Source organism: Amphibalanus amphitrite, unplaced genomic scaffold (assembly GCF_019059575.1).
Source record: "Amphibalanus amphitrite isolate SeventyFive unplaced genomic scaffold, NRLGWU_Aamphi_draft 000003F_arrow, whole genome shotgun sequence".
NCBI lineage: Eukaryota > Metazoa > Arthropoda > Thecostraca > Balanomorpha > Balanidae > Amphibalanus > Amphibalanus amphitrite.
This window is the reverse complement of record NW_024881500.1, coordinates 1,812,127-1,831,703: the sequence shown is the minus strand read 5'-3', so window position 1 is coordinate 1,831,703 and position 19,577 is coordinate 1,812,127. Positions and strand designations below refer to the sequence as shown.

The 19,577-nt window shown below is 47.9% G+C and overlaps 2 protein-coding genes across 2 annotated transcripts; one reads left to right on the top strand and one right to left on the bottom strand.

Moving 5' to 3' along the window:
* Positions 1–887: 887 nt before the first annotated feature.
* LOC122366931 (E3 ubiquitin-protein ligase RMND5A-like) lies at positions 888–11,084 on the bottom strand. The gene is made up of 10 exons (XM_043339646.1): positions 10,750–11,084; positions 8,821–8,958; positions 8,014–8,159; positions 7,582–7,722; positions 7,088–7,225; positions 5,376–5,508; positions 4,788–4,977; positions 4,395–4,497; positions 3,879–4,033; positions 888–2,216 (listed from the first exon to the last, which is right to left on the bottom strand). Exons 2-10 carry the CDS (start codon positions 8,954–8,956, stop codon positions 2,153–2,155), a joined length of 1,206 nt encoding a protein of 401 aa, XP_043195581.1. The 5' UTR covers positions 8,957–8,958; positions 10,750–11,084; the 3' UTR covers positions 888–2,152.
* A 7,171-nt stretch (positions 11,085–18,255) lies between these two features.
* LOC122366856 (intraflagellar transport protein 43 homolog) lies at positions 18,256–19,144 on the top strand. Its single transcript, XM_043339525.1, has one exon. It carries the CDS (start codon positions 18,401–18,403, stop codon positions 19,013–19,015), a length of 615 nt encoding a protein of 204 aa, XP_043195460.1. The 5' UTR covers positions 18,256–18,400; the 3' UTR covers positions 19,016–19,144.
* Positions 19,145–19,577: the final 433 nt, after the last annotated feature.

The following is a 19,577-nucleotide window of genomic DNA, read 5'->3' as shown; positions in this document are numbered from 1 at the left end:
TGGACAAATTCGGAATTACGAAGATTCAAGTTCCGATTGACATCACTACTAGGCAGTAACGACAACAAATCCTGAATACGTGTCCCAGGATGTAATCAAAATAAGCTAATACGTATTAGTAACTAACTAGTACCTAAGTGACACCAATGCCCACATATAAGTCTATAAGAAGGGTCATTGTGGGTTAGGACGACGCTGAGACCAACAATAAGTTGACAACCAAAAACTGAAAAGGTTATCAACGCACTCAACACAAGCCAGAGCCATGTCAAAATTATTTCACGTCCGCTTGAAAGAAACACGAGCATTGGTTTATAGCACCTCACGACATCATTGGTTTTCAGACAAATCGCAAACAGTCGTCCCACACTTATATCGGTGTAAAATAATTAGCCGTGCCGTAGAAGAACGACAATGAACGAGGTTAGCTCTTCCGTCGATGGAAGTTTAATTCTCAACAATTCCCACTTATGCGGCATCGCAAGTCAGGGACTCAGGACACGTGGATCATCTTTATCTTTCACATATGAGAACCACCTGGGCATTGCTGTACGTTGAGTGCTCTCATCTGTGTCGTCTTCTGCATAATGATCGAAGGGTTACGGCCAATTGAGAATTACGGGAAAGAATCAATAACACTTTGTTGTAGACACAAGAGAAATGCGTGGTGTTGCGTATGATAGGCCTCCTTTCAGCCATGACTCAGTTCATGATTGGGTCAGCAAAAGCATTTACACCTTTATGCTTAGGCACAAAGTGCATCTGTCTTGCAAGGGTAGAAGTTATGTACCGCTTTAGTAGGCGTCCGCACATGACATTCATTGAAACGTTTCGTTTCATACAGTAGCCGTGACCTGGTAACATCGCAACGCAAACATTATCTAATGTCGGATATTCAATACTGGTTTATTACAAATTGAACCCGATAGCGCATGTACAGAACAATGACAACACATTCCACGGACTCTGCCGTCTGTCCTAGGGCAATTCACACTTCTCGCTCGATAAAGCGTCCTCGGCGTAGTTTCGGTTATGGATCTACCCATGGATAACCCCGCCAGGTTAAATAAGTACAGCTCACGCGTCACGACCCCTGGGGATCGGGGCAACCCAACCAACACTCCGAGTCGTGCGCTCCTCATGGGTGAAGTGAAGATACTGTACAGATATTATCATACACATGAAAGCGAGTAGTTGGGCGCACCTGACCGCCAGATCGGCAGAGCTTCCACGGTTAACGTGCAATGCTCCCACAGCTCACATTAGAAATTACCTAGGACCTTTGCTGCCTGGACCTTTCCTGCCTTATAACGCCTGCCATGAATACCGAATGCAGTGTCTGAACAGTTTCAGACCCAGAGGATGCAAGCCTTCGCTAGACCGGACACTTCCAACACCGACCTTGCCTTCTGGCACCGCTTCGGACAGCAAGATGACCCTGCTGCGAACCAGCCACGGCCCTGACCGGATTCACATCCTCAGCCGCAAAGCCACAGCTGGTCAACCATACCAGACTCCGCCACATGACAGAGCTACTCTGCTCTCAACACAAAGCCGACCGCGATCTGCGCGTCACCTATAGCCAGTGGGACGAGTGAGAGCTGTGTCCGACGGCCACCAGAGGGCAGCGCAGTAGTCATTCGTGTAGCGAAGGCCGGTGCGGTTCGCCCCAGCTTAGAGTACTGTATGGTGCTTATTGTATCATATCTTGCATGTTTCAGGCCTTTCTTACAGTAGCTAGTTCTTTGCGTAGCACAGCGACATTGTAGTACAACGTGCTACGGTGCGTTTAGTGTGCTATGGTGCTCAGCACGGCTTATGCAGAATCATAGATAACATGAATCTATAGCATGACTAATGTTATCTGACAAACTACATAGCACCGTACTGCCCCACATAAAGCCCACTAATACGCACTAGTCTACTGAAAGGCACCCAAAGCCCACACAGCATGCCTGAGCGTGTATAGTAGGCCGTTCTAAACCGCGGAGCACTACTGCGCGCTGGCGCACTCACTACGCGGGCACTAGCGGGCACTACTAGCCAGCGGGGTTCGTAGTGACGACTGATGATGGGAGGGAGGCGTGAAGCGATGGATAAGAGAGACGGCGCCTACTGGATGTAGATGATGAGATCGCGAAGAGAGCGGCGCTCAGAAGAAGATCTGCTTGACGTCTGCTGTGTTCATCTCCATGGGGCAGTAGGGACACTTCAGCCTGAAATGCAGATAAGACGGGTATGAGCTACGGGATATACGCATTACTTTTAAAGATATCCGACAAAATACATGCGGACTTGGGATAGAAAAGTTCAAAAAACGACAAACCACGTTAAATAAGTGTTTCACATTATAGGGTAGTGTGGGGCAATTTGAACATATTTTTACGTCTTCTCCGTTGTACCAAATTCCAGCTCAACCTTGGATGAAGAAAAAAGCGCAAGTGTCACTTGCTTTCACCATGCAAGCCTCATTTTTGGACGAGCCGAGCATACCTTGAATAGCATAGCCTAACTTCTCCACCAAGTCACGGTGTGTTCAAATTGCCCCACTGTGGGGTAATTTGAACATACTGCCTTTACCTGGCATAAAAACGATAGTCTCGCCGGCACCGATGTTGTTTGACCCATAAACAAATAGGCAGAACAATTCTAAACAAACCTTCACTTGAAAAATCAACACAACAACAAAAATAACAGTTGCAGAGTATCAATATCTGCACGCTGCACACCGGTCAGTTGACAGAATTCGCCTCTCTTCAATTAACAGAACGGCTATCTTTTTTGTTCGATAAAAACTCTCCCAACCTTACTGCATCTGTTATTGGTGCCAATCGAAACCTGGACATTTGGAGTTCTGATTTTGTACAATGTCCAATTCGGAATCGGTTGGACAAAGGTAGCAGACTGGACAACATTGGACGATGGCTTGCTACACTTCAGCGCTTTTTATAAAGTAATCGTGCATAGCATTGATTGGCGAATGGAAAGCTTGTTAAGCTCTCAATATAATGAACACTTTTCCGCTGGTAATATTACATTATAAGCAATTTAAATGACAGTTTTGAGTGTTAATTAATCCGTAAGTTTCGGACATATTTGGACAAATGGCTGACTTTAATATTTTTAAACGGAAATCAACGAAAATGCCGGACATTAGACGGGTATTAGACGTAAATTTTATAAAACTGGCATCACTAATCTGCTACTGCTTTGGGTCGAAAATATTGGCAAAAAAAAAACCTGCGAGCGTTGTTTTTTCGGAGCTATCCCTGTCTTCACTGAAATTCTTACACTATGTTCACGCTAAAAGTTATTTTGTCATATTTAAAAACAGGTTTCAAAAGCAAATTTATTGGATTGAAGGCACTGATTAGGTCATTGTACAACAAAAGCCGTTGCGTATTAGGCGCTAGCAATGCAAGAGCGCTGCAATGAAGTTGCAATGACGTGTTTTTAGGTGTTTTTACTTCCGAAATTGATTTTTTACAGTGTGCGTCAACATCTTCATTCCCTGAAACCTTAAACCCCGTTCATATGATAGCCCTTTTATTTACGATGATTTCCCTCATCTTATTGTCATGCCACTTATGGATTTTCCGTAATTTTGTGTTTTTCACACTATGTTCAAATTGCCCCACATGTTCAAATTACCCCAACCTACCCTACGACAAACAAGAAAATCATCTCCAAGCATGATTTCCGTGGAAGCAGCAGTTCGCAATACCATTTAATAGCTAGGCCATGACACAATATCAAAATAAACATCCCCAGTCGCCACACTTAATGTGATACCATTCTCCCCTTTCGCCTTCCGTGAACACTACCACAGCGCCCATCACAAACACGGCTCCCCTCCCCCGTCCAGTCCCTCTACTCACTTGTTTCCGTGGCTGAGTTTGTGCAGGGCGTCTTTGGAGATGCAGTGACCGCACACCAGTCGCACTGGGGGGTTCTGTTCGGTGGCCTGCTGCTTCAGAATCGGACAGGCGAACACGCTGTGGAAGCGGAACTCGCGGTCCACGTCTATCTCGATCTGTCGCAGAGAGAGAACGGCGGTAGGGACGGTCAGATGAACAAGCGGATTTGTTATGGCAATAACGATAGTTTCTTTGAGTTAGTTGCAATAAGTGGATACAGATTCTCGGAATGGTAAAACATTATTTCCCGATGAAAAGCAGCCTAGTGGGATGAAGCAAATCTTACAAGGCTAGACAAATCAATACGAAAGAGGCTGCCATTTAACTACACAAAACTGCCCGCATAATCGAACCAAACGTCGATAAACAATCGGGTCTCTGTCAGCAGGCAGTGACTAAAACAGTTCACCCGTAACCACAGCGGCGCGTCCTTGCGGACCAGCTCCCCCGGACCGACGCACTTTAACGAGCACTCACCGGCAGATCGTCGTTGGAGCTCCACATGCCGCCCACCTGACGCTGCTGCATCACCTGCTTCATGTTCATCAGCAGCGGCACCGCCTTAGCGCCGGCGTTCACTCTGAGGACAGGTCACAGAGAACATGGTGAAACACTGAGGGAGCGCGCAGGAAGGAAGAATGAAAGACAAGTGAGTGACAACAGTTGTGGATTAGGGATAGTTGCAAGCAACACTCAAGGGAAACGAGCATCCCCGCCACACACTCTTCCATGCTAACGCAATATTGCACACGCATTGAAGTCGAGTGTTGAATTATTAGACACCTGACTAATAGCCCAAACACGACTAACAAAATGTCAGCTTTTAATAGAATGCAAAACAGAACCGAAGCACAGACTTCCCATACTCACACGACCAGCAGCGGGCTGTCGACGCTCAGACCGAGCAGCGCGCAGGCATCCCTGGTGAACAGGTCACAGATCTCGATCCACAGACTGTCGCTGGTCAGAGGCGCGTACGGCGACTTCTCCAGGCCGACGTGTACGTACGCCAGAGCGCCCATCAGGGAGCGGACTTCGCCGACTAGCTGAGAGTGGATCTCTGGAGGGAGAGAGGGGAGGGAACATCAGGGGAGCGCATCTCGCCGACAAGCCGCGTGTGGATCTCTGGAGGGAGAGGGAGGGAAGATCACTGAGCGAAATTAACCAACGTGTGGATCTCTGGAATTGGAGGGGGCGGGTCAGCGAGCGGGCCTCGCCCACCAGCTGAAACTCCGCTGGCAGTGCTGAACTGCTCACTATCTTTGTAACTGCGCCGGCAATGCTCACCCACCCTGTACCCGCACCGGCAGTGCTCGCCCTTCCCGTAACTACGCCAGTTTGCCCTCCCCCTGCCCACTCACCCTCTCTGTCAATGTAGGCCAGTTCTCACTCCCTGTCAATGTACTCATTTCATAGAACTCATCCCCTCTATCAATGTACTCATTTCACATATCTCACCCTCTCTGTCGATGTAGGCCTGCAGCACGCGGCCAAAGTGGAGTCGGGCGTACAGGATACCCTCCTTCACCCTCCCCTGTTGCAGGAGCGTGGTGTACTGCAGCTTCTGTAGACGGAACAGCAGGAAACTGCCCTGGGGAGCACACGAGCGGGAGGGGACGTTACAACTGGACGGGTTGTGATCCTTGTTCCGAGTTATTTATCAAACGAGACGCTAAGACTACCTCCTAGATTGAATAACCAATTAACCCGCGCCCCGCTGGGGGGGGGGGCAGAATCTGCCCCCCCCCCTCCCGTTTTTCGCCAATAACTTCTAAACGCGTTACGCCAGCGACGTCAAACTTTCAGTACCTTATCATACATCAATTTGACACGTTCCCTGAAAATTTGAGCGAAATCCGTCGGAAAATTTTTGAGAAATTGACGTTTTAGTGACGTCATGTTCGCCATTTTCGCCTCAAAAACGGCAAAATTTCAAATGCCGCTAACTTCTTCATTTTCAAAGGAATCAAGACGTAACAAAAAAGGTTATACGTGATTCTACTTTGTCTATCAAATGGCTATCTCGGTTTTTTGAAAATTTTGGATTTTGGCCAAAATTTTTCAAAAAAACTGACTTTTTTGGGAAAATATTTATAAAATCCAAAATTTTGAGTTTATCGAAAAAACCGGAATATATGTCAAAGAAGTGGTCAATGTGCACCTACATACCAATTTTGAGAAGAATCGGTTCAAAAATGTGGGAGTTATTCAAAATTTTATGACGTCACGACACACAATTTTTTTGAAAAATGATTTTTTTGGAAGTTCTAGACCTCGTACGGAAACAAAAATAGCATCATTCGATTCGCCGTGAAAAACTGCATCGGATAGACACCTTTTTAGGCCTTAACAACCAACTTCAAAATTTGACCTCACTTGACCTGACCTTGACCTGACCTCGACCTGAAATTCATCCAGAGGTGGTCCATATCACTTATTGAGTGTGCCTATTGAATTCCATGAGTAAAATGACCCATAAAACATGTGTCGCACATGCCCTTTTCTATATTTTGTTTTTTGTGACCTGACCTGACCTGACCTTGACCTTGACCTTTGAATGACATTGTGTGCAACGAATATTGTCTTGGTAGTCTAAGAACACGTTTTGGGCAATCAGTCTCAGTCTATTCTTCGGCAACTACGGTGCAAGGCCGATACTGTAGAAACTTGCATTTTGTACCCTTGACCTGACCTTGACCTGACCTCTGACCTACTTAAGCAAAAAAATTTGGGCTCTTAAGATCCGCCTTGTTGAGAGCTTTCGATTGCCGTTTTCCCCGTCTTTCTACGACCATCGGTTCGGAAGTTAGACAGGGGGGGGGGCAGAATCTGCCCCCCCCCCCCCCCCCAGCAGGGCGCGTATGGCTGAATAGCCCAGCGGGGCGCGGGTTAACAGCCCTTTCTAGCCTTCTGCTTCAAAAGCCTTTAACGAGGACTAACAGCCTCAGTCCACTCTACCCATAAACTAAGGCTCTTATTCATCTCCCGTCCTCTCTATCTCTGGCATTTCTAGTGTCTGTCCATCTTTCAACTTCACTATTACGTTCACCGACCAATTATTAGTTTATGTTTCTCACATTTCCATCCCACATGCGTCAGCTATCTCGACGTATCTCGACGTACGCCTCTTTGACGCTACCCCAGGTATTACAAGGAACTCAAATACTCACTATCTGATGGAGCTGGTCGGTGCGCTGTTCGGCCCAGGAGAGCGCTGGGCCCAGGTCCCTGCGCCGCAGAGCCTCCACGATACTGTTGATCACCATGTAGGGCTCCACCACCGACTCTGTGTTCTCCAGCTGGGCCGACTGACGGTCAGAGAGGCACAGGTCAGGTCAGGTCAGGCCACGTCAGGAAGTACTTTTAGGTACATATATGACAGATATCCATTGAGAACTGAGCTCAGCTCCTAACTAAACAGCTCGATCTTTGTCAAATACCACTTTATTGTATGAGGACGTCGCGACTTTCGAGTACCTATCTCACTACAAATTTGAGCATAAACCGAAAGAGTGCGTCTAGCTACAAATGCCTCACAAATCCGACTCATTGAGCTACAAGCTCTGTTCCCAGCCCCCCCCCCCCCCCCCACACACACACACCCATCAGCCCCACCCGTATCGCGCCGCCCTACCTTGAACAGCACACGGTCATATCACCTCACCTGGACTAGGAGGGCGCCCAGTTCCGGCAGACCGGTGCGGTAAAAGTGCCGGCAGATCACCTCGTTCACCAGCTTGGCGTCTCGCTCGGAGGTAGCGAAGTCGGGGTTCAGAGCGGCTACCGAGTAGTCGGCCGCGAAATTCTGAAACACGTGAGAAGGGTTGCATGGGGTAATACGAATAATAGGCCGTGAATATATCCTGTGAAGTCAACGACACGATGACAAAGAGTAAAAGTTGCAGGAAGAGCTTAGATGTACTTAAGTGTCGTCTTCTTGTGCTCTCTTTACAACACTCAACATTCTCAATTCATAGTTAATATTCTCCATAGCTTGGCTACTAAGAAGCCAGAGATTTCACAAAAAAATACGGCAAAAGAAAATAAAAGCCTGACACATAGCTTTTATTCACAGATATATTTTTACTGAGCACACCTTGTCGATGGCCTTTCCGACTTTGGAGACGGTGCTGTGCAGCTCTCTGTGGCCTGTGGAGGCCTTTGTGGCGATAGCCCGGGCCTCGGCCAGCAGTTCCATAATCTTCACGGCCTTGGCGGCACTGATCTGACCGTCACCGTCACCTGTAACAGCGAGGAAAAGCATACACCAGGCACATTACGGCACTGATCTGACAGTCGCCGTCACCAAACACGGATATCGGGCAGGTGGGACGTTCGGAGAAAATCATTACACACGTCTAAAAGGGGTGTACCATGTGCATTTTCAGGAACTCTCCGTGAAACTTAAAAACGTCCCAGAACGTCAAAGAAGTCAAAGAAAGGGGCGAAGAAAGGGTCAAAGAAAACGTCAAAGAAGACTCTGGTTCTTTTTTTTTTGAAGAGGAAAAAAGTTAATTGACCTAGTTGGTTTTGACAGTATAAGGCAGTAAAACATGTAGTGGGTAAGACATGGGTCATCACGACGTGAATGAAAAAAGCTGAATACGTATCCCCAGCGTCCTACGACCCACAGTACGCAATTAACATCCTGTCTGCTCCTCCCTCCCCACGTCTACTGCAACCCCATAACCTAAGGACCGGTTATCAGGTGACGGTAATTGTTTTGAAGCCAGTGCAGTGGACTGCGACTTCCATCCGTATTTACTTGATCGCATAGGGGATGCACTGAGTCGGAGCCGGAGCCGGAGCCAAAGCCGCCATGACATTTCACCCGGAGCCGGAGCCGTCTGAAATTTCCACGGCTCCGCATCCCTGATTACACACCAACAAGGTAGGTACTTACTGTCATTCAGGGTGGCCACATATTCTTCGATTTTGTTGATGATCTCTTCCACCTTTCGTTGATTTTCTTTATCGAGGTCTCTGAACTTCTCAAAGACCTTGTCTAGCTCCTTCTCTACAGCTGTGCAGGCCTCCATTGCTGCAAACATTGCAGTGGACATAAGCTTAAATTGCAAAAACGAATATCAACTCACAAAATTGCATGGTAAAATTGCTATAAATGGAGCAACAAACAACAAGCTGCTGATTGAAACAGAAAATGAAATTGAACATAACCAAAATTGGGCACAAAAGGAGCATATGAATAATGAATGGCAGTGAATCTAAGCAATAGGCATGTTGGGCATCAAATGGTGGTAGCTTTATAATTGAGCACGTCAGCTGTCCAAAAACAAGATTTGTATCAACAATTTTTAACGAAACATATCTTTTAATCTGGGACGAACATTTCTTATGTTGCAAAGGGCTGTTCCAGTTGCAAAATTGTGGAGGAAAGGTATGATCATTCCCAATTATTACCACTTTTGCAGTTTACCACTTCCTAACTATATTAAGCACTAACTAAGCAGTGATTTTAAGCATTGGCTGACCTGCAGCCTATCACCATTGCATTGGTTAGCCAGCTTTACTACTACCATGATTCCTCCTTTTGCAACCTTTAAAAACTGAAAAAATTAACACCCAACCACACATTATTATGTTACATTAGGTACCTAAGGCATTTTCTACAGTCAAAATCTACTTCTCCATGCTAAATGATGTGGAAACCATTATGAAAATCAAAATATTGAAATGGACAATTATTTTCAATTTTCACAATTATATCAACTGTATTTCCAACAAGGAAACTACAGGAACGACGCCACGTTTAACCCGCGAGTTGCTGGGGGGGGGCTTAAACACCCCCACTTTTTCGCCGGGCCATAGCATAAAAACGGCATGCCGCAGGCGCGCCAAATTTTGAGTACCTGTAGGAAATTGATCGAAGTTTATTGTGACAAAGTTTCAAAAAAATCGGCCGGAAATTTTTTGAGATATCGAGGTTTTGGTGATGTCATGATTTCTGAGTTTTCGACCAAAAACGGCATATGTTCAAAAAATCATATAAAATCACAGAATAGACATACAGACACGCTGTAAACGCCATTAGACTCCCAATACCATGAACAATCAAATGGCTATCTTCGATTATTGATTATCGTTCCGCATTTTCCAAAATCTTTTACTGAATCTGGGCAATTTCTCGTGACTACTTCACGACCATGATACCTACATGCATTTCTTAAATTGAACTTTTTGAGCCAAACACGTAAACATATGATAACATGAATGTCACCATCGTGTTCTACGCCCCAAATTACCCACAAAACATGTGTAACAGGCTGCAAATATCAGTTTTGATTTTCAGGGATATTTGCCTACCCGGTTGACCTTACCTTGACCCTGACCTATGCTTGACTGACCCCTACATGGAGCTGACACTATTTTAGGCCTTATATGATGGATTGTGCACCGTTTTGACAGATTTAATGACGAGAGGCGCCCATTACGAAGTCCTGAAGTCCGTGCTACTGAAAGCCCGATTTCAGGTGTTTGACCTGACCTTGACCCGACCTGTGACCTCAAAATTCAACTTTAAAGTACTCATCTGAAGCGTCTCGTCGCGTTCTTTCATTTGCCGTGTGCGTTTCCCTGCACCTATTGGTTCTCGAGTTATCGGCTGGGGGCATTTAACGCCCCCCCCCAGCAAACGGTGGGTGGCGAAATACCCCAGCAAACGGTGGGTGGCGAAATACCCCAGCAACTGCCGGGTTAAGCTTATGCGCCATGTGTGGAGAGTGCCGAGTGCGGCAGTTGTTTTGAGCATGAAATGCATTATGGAGCTCTTAAGCCTTGGATAGTATGAACAAACCAAAGCATGAGCACTCACCTCTGATGTTGGCAGAAGCTGCCCGCCCAAGTAGGCCCTCTTTGTCTTGAGTAGCCGCCCCCTACTTCAATTTCAATTTATATTGCACCATGCGCAGTGCGCACCTTACACCTATATGTTGACGTTTTATCTTACTTCTCTCTTTCACTTTCCCACTCTGTAGGCCAGCAAAGTTTTAGTGATAGCTTGGTGATAACATACAAATTCGACAACTGCGTGCAATGCAACGTATTTTCGCTCTTTCTGCAACAATCGTGAGTCGTCTGCAACACGGTGACTATAAATAAACCAATATAACTCACAAGACACCACAACGCAATAAACCAAGCATTGTTGACATAAGTGACGCTCTTGAGACAATACTTATATTTTCTACCGTACGAAATGACAAGTATATTGAGATATGACTTGAGTGTCATGATTAAAAAACTTTTCCTCAGGACTATATGTAATTAATGTTTATGTTTTTTCGGAGTTGTTCAAGAGTATAAGTACAAATATTACATTTATTCAGATATTTCGGTACTCGTTGTGGTACCTTCATCGGTGAAATGGCGCACAAAGTTTCGGTTCGTAGTTCGACAATCACATACAATACAAAACACGCGACAACGTCATCTAAAAACCTACACTTTAAATATGCCTGAGAAGACCTAATCCAGAATTGGAGGACCAAAAGCATGCGATAGCATGCTTTTGCATCCGGAAATTCCCATTGGTGGGTCGCTGAAGAAAAGTTCGGCCAAGCCTGTTTGTCAGTATGTGAGTGATCCAGAATTGGAGGACCAAAAGCATGCGATAGCATGCTTTTGCATCCGGAAATTCCCATTGGTGGGTCGCTGAAGAAAAGTTCGGCCAAGCCTGTTTGTCAGTATGTGAGTGAGTATGTGAGTGAGTATGTGAGTGAGTTTGTCCAAGCTTTTTTGGACCTGGAGTCAAAATGGGTGGACCGATCGGGACGAAAGTGGGACCGTTCGACTCGTCTCCGGCGAGGTAAACTTTTGGTGCTGGCCTCGGCTCGCTCGGTGCTTCGTGGCACATGCTATTCCGCTTCAAAGTTTCGGTGACACGAAATTTTTTGTCAAGGCTACAGGACAACCCGAGGTCACGGGCAAAGCCATACTGGCGGGACACATCGGTAACACCTTGAACCAGTTTCCAGGGGGGTCACCGTCTGCGAGGGGTGCAGGCTGCACGTGCTGGGGTCGGAAAACCGTTTTGACGTGAGGTCCTCTGGCTCAAAGAAATTTTAAGCTATCAACCTCAAAATCGGTTCAATGGTAGTCCCAGGCAAGGCCTTCAAAATAATGCACATTTGGTTGAGCTAAACTCTGTGGTGCATGAGCTATGCACGTGCAAGCCGATTGCACCCCCTCGTACGTTGCCACGCCTGCAGGGTAAACGGCAGCTCTAACTGGTTCAAAACTTGCAGGTCATAAGAAGAATACATTTGATCATGACATTCCGGCGAGATAATATCCGAGGGGTGCAAGCTGCGCGTGCGGGGGGCGGATAACGGTTTTGACGATGGATCCTCTGATCCCGGGAAACGTCGAGCTAGCGACACAAAAGTCGGTACACTGATAGAACTAGACACACGCTACAGGATGTTATGAAAATGCCTGCAATGTGGTGCCTGGGACATGAACTATGCACGTGCAGTTAATTCATATCTTACTGTAGGTAGATCTCCACACGAATCTCACGTGCTTTCAAGCATTTCATGGATGTTTCAGTTGGTTTTGCAGTCCATACCCTCCAATTCTGGCCCAAGGCAACGCACGAGCGCTGCCGGCATCTAGTGTAAAAACATGCTTACAAAGGAAACTTGACAAAAGTGAGGAATACATTTCCTACATAAAACTTTTTCATTCGAAAGGGTTAAAACGGAGCGGGAGGCAGGGCCGCTCCCCCGGTGACCGGTCGACCCATAGCCTTGGGTCGACTCGACTATAAAGTAATCTTGGGGTCGACCAGCCGGAGGTAGGGGATCGGACGGGAGCACAACAGAGGTCCATGACAATGGCGGGAGCGGCGGGAGCTACAGGCGAGGGGAGGGCGTCATGCTAAAGGTATACGGCCTTGGCGTATACCTATAGTCCACGGTCCACCACGCCGCCAAACCAACTGTACAGTCTGCCGACCTGCTCCAGCGACCAGCGCTACCTAAACTACCAGCGCTCAATGGGGCAGCCGTGAGCCGGACGAAAGGACGGTGTCTTGCGGTATGGTCATGGCGATTATAAATGCTTCATGTGTCACAACGACCTAACAGCCGCGATGGCAGCCAATTGATACCCTGAATGATTAGTGGTAGTAGCGATTCGGACTAGCGATGCATTCACTGGACAGTGTTTATTCGGGCGTTGAATTACACACTTTTCTCTATCAGTGGTCAGCATTATGTTGTGACCGACCTGATTCTGAATGAGCCTCGTTGGCATTTGCTCACCATGCAAATATGCAAACATACTTTGGCTGTTGGACAATGGGAATGCTTCATTGGGATTCAATGTTTGCCCCTACATCACTGCGGGAGCCCTTTGGGTGCATCGTGTAGTGAACCATGCAGTTAAGTGTATAGGTAACAATTATTGCACTATCATACTTAGCTGGTAGGTGATATTAACGTCCTCCGAATGCCTTCGAGCATCTGCTCATCATTGCTATTGATTTTTGATACGGCATTGAATAAGCAGCTCGAGGTAGACATTGAATGTTCATGCATTTCATTGAGTGCAATAACACTTCATATTTGTCAAAATTGTCAATGTTTTAGATGAGTCATAGTTCAACTGAGATGACGTAGGTACCGACTACCAGACGAGCTCAACGAATCGGCATTCGGCATACGTGTACCTACTCACGCTCATTAACTCACAACATTTAATACAGGTCTGCATAAATGAGTGAAATTAATAAAAGCCCTTTTATTAAACGATCATTCGCTACACATATAAAAATGGATATGCTGGGTGACGAATGAGCTGATTGCAAGGATGCTGAATTTCATTTTAAGATCATCCAATAGCGCATGACTGTCTGTCTTAGGAACCTAGATTATCTTTATGCATGCTTAATGCGCGAGTCTATGCAATTTTTTAGTTCGCCTTTCTTGCTGAACATCGGAAATCATTAAATAATTCTGGATTGTCGGAGGGGTGGGACTAAATGCTTACTTCGAAATCTAAGCTGCGTTGCGGCATTGGCGGTTATGTGCGGCGTGTATGCCGCATGATTAGTAAGCGGCGACCACTAAATTAAAGACTCAAACGCTCCGACCGGTTCTCAATGAATAACACTGCATACCAAAAATGCCAACCGCTCTCGTCATAAGATATTTAGCTTTAAATAACTAGGTTATCTACATCATCATTTTGAACCAAATTAATACTTTCAACTTAACTCACTCATTCCTTCCTTTGTTGGCTACAAACAGTCTTTCGATTGTCTGGAAATCGTATGCTAAATCCCGTACCTGTATGCGACTGGTGCATATAAAGGCCGATAAAAGAATTTGAATAGGCTCTGGCATGCGATTTCCTGGCTACCCAAAAAAGTCTGTTTCAGTCTTGCTATCAAAACATGACCTCGCCCGCACAGAGGGGGGGGGGGGTTGATGCAACCCCCCTAAGGTTTTTCGCGAATAACTCGCTTAAAAAGCGGCTGATCGCGACGAAACTTTCAGTACCCTCGCATTGATCAATTTAACACCCACCCTGAAAATTTCATGACCCCAGAGGCGGTTGACACCTACTACAAATACCTGGCAGGACCTCTACTGGTTGACCTGACCTGACCTAACCCGACCTGACCTAAATGAATGAAGACATCATCTGTGATCAAAACTAGCATGATATTCTTGATCAGCACCCCGAAAAACCCCATAGCAGCCACACTACGACGTTCTAACAGGTCCCAATTTTCCCGCCTTTTGGGTCATTGACCTGACCTGGAAGGTCAACCGATGACCTAGGACCTTAAAATTGGGTATCATCGGCTTTCTCCCGTCACGGGCAACACGCTCGTTTTTTCCGCGAAGCTGTAGCTTGATCAGGAGCGAAACGGCAAGGGGTTATACCTTATACGTTCGCGGCTGAGTATTAATTTGGTTCAAAACAATGATGTAGATAAGTTAGTTATTTAAATCTAAATATCCTATGACGAGAGCGATGGACATTTTTGATATGCAGTGTTATCCATTGAAAACAGGTCAAAGCTATTGAGTTTTTAATTTAGTGGTCGCCGCTTACTAATCATGCGGCATACACGCCGCACATAACCGCCAATGCCGCAACGCAGCTTAGATTTCGAAGTAAGCATTTAGTCTCGCCCTTGTCGGAGGAGGTTTGACGCCAAAATTTAGCTTGCCTTCAGAGCCGAACGCAGTGAATGCCGCTGACTACCTTCACCAGACCACGGCTCCTCCGCACGAATCACATATCAGCCCCAGCCAGTCTCCAGACCATATGTGCAACGCTGCACCGGAGTGACTCAAACTCGGGCTCTAATCATCGTGAATCCCAACGCTCTACTGAACTGCTGCACGGGATGGGTGGCTGATTTCACCGCTTTTGACCTTCTTTGTGGTTATATAAAGATGACGTGCTCAAGATGCATGTCTTTGTGATGTATGACTTTTCACCTTACGGATCATGCCGCTCAGTTTTGATTTTCTGTCGTATTTCATGCAGCTGGTTTGAAGTTATAGTTACATCTACAGTCTATGGTCTTCAATGCTTCTGATTATCGATATTGGCATTCATTTTTTTTTTGGTACACATCTCATTACCCTGCACGTAATTAGGTTGAATCACTTACCCTGTAAGTAATTGGGGGCACGCGCTTCGTAGGTCGATCTCATCATGAAGTCTGTGTGTTTTCTCCTCAGTGCATCGTTTCCTTCTCAGCCTAGCGTGCGTTTGTAAAACGGTGTGAGCTGTACCGGCGCGGGTTATGAGGTACAAATTACTATCACTGCCCAGCTAACGACTCGGGGCTGGCCGCAGCGCCCGCTCAGATGCAAATGTCAGTCATTGTGGCGCTCTAACTACCGTTTAGGCGCACTGGGGTCCGCGCCGGGCCGTCGCCGCGTTCCATCCCGGGTCATTGTCGGTCTGGTGGATGAGTTACGACTGACTGGGGGGGCTGTGTCCGACCCGGAGACGCTGCCAGGCTGAGAGCGGGCCGGGCGGGAACCGAGAGGTGAGGAGTCGGTGCTGGCTGCTGCGCGCGGGGAGGGCGAACTGCAAGTTGTGTTATGTAGCTATCAACGAGCTACCTTCAACCTTGGCTGGAATGGTGTCTGAGATGGTATCTAAGTGCAGTGGGGAGAGAGATGGGATCCTGTTTGTGATGTCTTTAGCGATAGCGGGCAGCTGTTGCTCAGTATTTCAATCTTACAGCGCTGAGCGATAGACGCTGTATGAGTCAGAAACAGGCACGTCATGCAGGTAGCGTAAACAGATTAAAATATCCGTGTACCATAGAATAACGCACCCCATCTCACCCATCAGGCATCGACCGCCCGCCAGCGGTGATTCATCCACTACATTAGCGCTGATTATCGCGGCTAACTGCCCCGGATAACGACACACAACAATCAGCGGACCACATCCCGGGCGGCACGTGAGCGCCAGAGCGCTAGATAGAGCAGCTTCCTGGCTCGCCGAGTGACGTCCGCGCTCCCCTCCCGCATCACCTCTTTGTCACGTCTCAGCCCGCCGCCGTCCGGAAGACGCGCGGAGAACGCGCGGAAGACACCACTTCCGCAGCGGAAGTGACGCGGACCGCACACCACGATGACGCGCTAAGAGCCGCCGATGACGAGCCGGCGCGGCGGCGGATGGCGTCTGCTGTCGGTCGGTTGGTCGGCAGAAGTGATGATCGATCGCGCGGCGGCCAGCCCGCTCGGCCGGTCACCTAATGGAGCCTCCACGATCCGTCACAATGCCGGCTAAAAGGCCGCAACCGGCAAATGGACCGTGACATAAATCTAGATTCTATTATGTCGCTGGCGCTACGGCGCAGTGAATGCGTCATCGGCGACCGCGGGCGGCGGTGGTGGTAGTCTGGGTACCGCCCACCGCCGCGCGCCGCTCCCCTCGTCAGTACAGCCAAACACTCCCAGTTAACGAGGATTGTGAGGTTTTGCTCACGGCATATGCTAGATGAGGGAGTGGAGCTCATCATCGGCGATAGGAAATTTGGCGTTTTGACTTTCGAGTCGCGGTGGTCATAAGCCCAGAAAGATAAAACTGCAAGGTCTAACACACAACAGAACCTATGGAATAACACAGGGCTTCTGAAAGTAATAAACTGCACACAACTTTTCAGCAGCCACGCTGAACTCTTGGAGACGCAAACTGGCCTCTGATGGTCCATAAGTCTCACTGCTTGTTCAGGATATTACACATTACATTCGTTGGCTCGTGAGGCTGACATGAAGCGATCGCAAAGAGCGACTTCGGGGCTTCTGAGGTCGTTCGTGCGATCAGATCGTCTCACTGCACGCTTTCATGGGCGACTAGCGAGTCCCTTTGCTTTATCGAGCCCAAAATGTAACGCTTTGTGCTAGGCAGCGTACAGAGTCCGCCAAAACGTGCGCACGTCCGTTTCAGGTGCGCATAATGTGTGGATTTACCAAATAACGTCCCTTTCTCGTTTGCACGTTTAGAGTAGCCTTGAAGTCGTGATAGCATGGGGAATGCGTCCCCCCGTCCACACCGATATTCACAAATTGGGCGAGCTACAGCACAGTGCAACAAGTCAGAGCGTAGTTTATTTATCGTAGTTTCGGGCACGTGTCTGTGGAGATACGACACATCTCACCGCTCTCTTCAGGACTTTTTAACTCATTTGGGCTGCTGTTATTCAAGATATTACATACCTGACTTCACAGGACAAATTCACGGGGTTGAGGCGGGGAGAAATGGCTGGCTATGGGTGAGAGGTGCTGCGCGAGATATTGCTCCCCCCCCCCCTGCTCCCGTATGAGACCGATGATCGCGATTATTGCACGTGGTGGCGGTGGGATAGCACCGACGTGCCAAAACCACCGAATAATATACCTGCTGGCGCATTTCCAGTGCAGTAGCTTAGTAGCTTATCAGGAGCTGTTAAAAGATGACACGGTACCATTCTACACTCTACAGCCACTGTCAGCATGCAAGTATGGTTTCTAGCATCAGCACTTCCAAGCCCTCCAATCTTGACATTCCGTTCGATTTTTTTTCCACAGTATTCCAATAGCACCTACCAAAATTAATATATTGGAAAGCTTATCCGCCAGGTGAATAATCGTATATCTTGCCCCATGCAATTGAAGCACCAAACGAACATGAATCATGGTAACTACGATAGGGACACGTGTAAAATGGTCGACAAAACATTCTTCCAAATATGCATGGCGTAAAGTAAGTTTGTGCGATGCAACTTTTGAAGAAAGTCTTGTCGACCATTGTGCACGTGTAATGTGTATCGTATTTTACTTGATTGTCCGTGTGGTTCAGTGCTAAAAAAAATACTTAGAATCTAGTGATGCCTTAGCGGCGAAAGCGTATTCTGTGTCTCGGTCTTTTTTGCAGTTTTATATTTTTAAGAACTTGAAGGATCGATAGCTTGACCCTGTTGTGATTAAAGATACTTAAAAATGGGGAAAAAGAAGCGAAAGGCGGAGGCTGAGGCAGCTGCTGCAGCTGCTGCAGCTGCCGCCGCCGGCGCCCCGCCGGCGCCCGGACCGCCCCCGCAGGGTCCACCGCCCGCGGCGCCGGACCCATCCGCAGCACCTCAGGGCATCGGGCGCCGTCGCAGAGCGGACTTTGACGAGCCGGCAGCCAAAGCCCCGGACAGCCAGACGGACCTGCAGCCGCGGGTGACTACTTGGGACGACGATGACGCCGAGGCCATCCCGATGATCCCCGACCTGGACGAGGTGATGGAGGAGGACCTGGCGCTGCAGGTGGCGCCGGCGCCCATGGCACCCGTCAATCGCGTTGCCACCATGCAGGAGCTGAACGAGGACCTGCAGAAGAGGCCGGCGTTCATGACGCTGGACGGCGTGGACCTGCAGCTGATTGCAAAGTGCGTCCAGGACGGCCGTGACGTGGAGGAGCCCGACAAGCCATGGGCGTGGGACGTGCTCTTCACGGAGATCATGTCGGAGGTGCAGGATGAGATGGCACGAGAGGCGGTCAGCGCCGATCCCACCCCTCAGCCTAGCACCACCGCCGTCGATAAGAGGTCGACCACGACCGCCAAGGCCTGAGATAGCAACCACAGCAGTGCAGAGAAAGCCATGAATGTCTATCCCGAAATGATATAGGCTACGAGCTAAATAATAAGTGAAACTCACTTGTTTATATAAAAACAAAACAAACGCCTTCAGTTTATGAAACACTTTTGTGTGATCAGCCCAAACAGACGCCCCGTTACTTTTCATTTTTTATTGTTTTGTTGGGTTAGGCCCTTTCGGTCTGACAAGACCATTGCAGAGCCGGAAGGATGATAGGAATTAGGGGGAGACATTGGTCTGGGCAGGCACCCTAGTGAGTCACCGGGGCTGAGCCCGTCCAGAGGACAGGCCACCCAGCCCCAAGTTTCATTTTGCACTACACGTCCCGTTTTAGCTCAATCCATGGTTCAGCTATCGCATTTCGGCCGACCCCATCAGTCGGCTCACCTGCTGGATTTATGGGGTTTGTCGGCGACCGACTCCGACAGCACTGGAAAACGAATATTTCAAAGGTTTTGGTGCTAATGCCACACCATATGGCAACTCCTATGGGCGTGCACAATGAGGGGCGGCACTGTGTCGAAGCCAGGTGGCG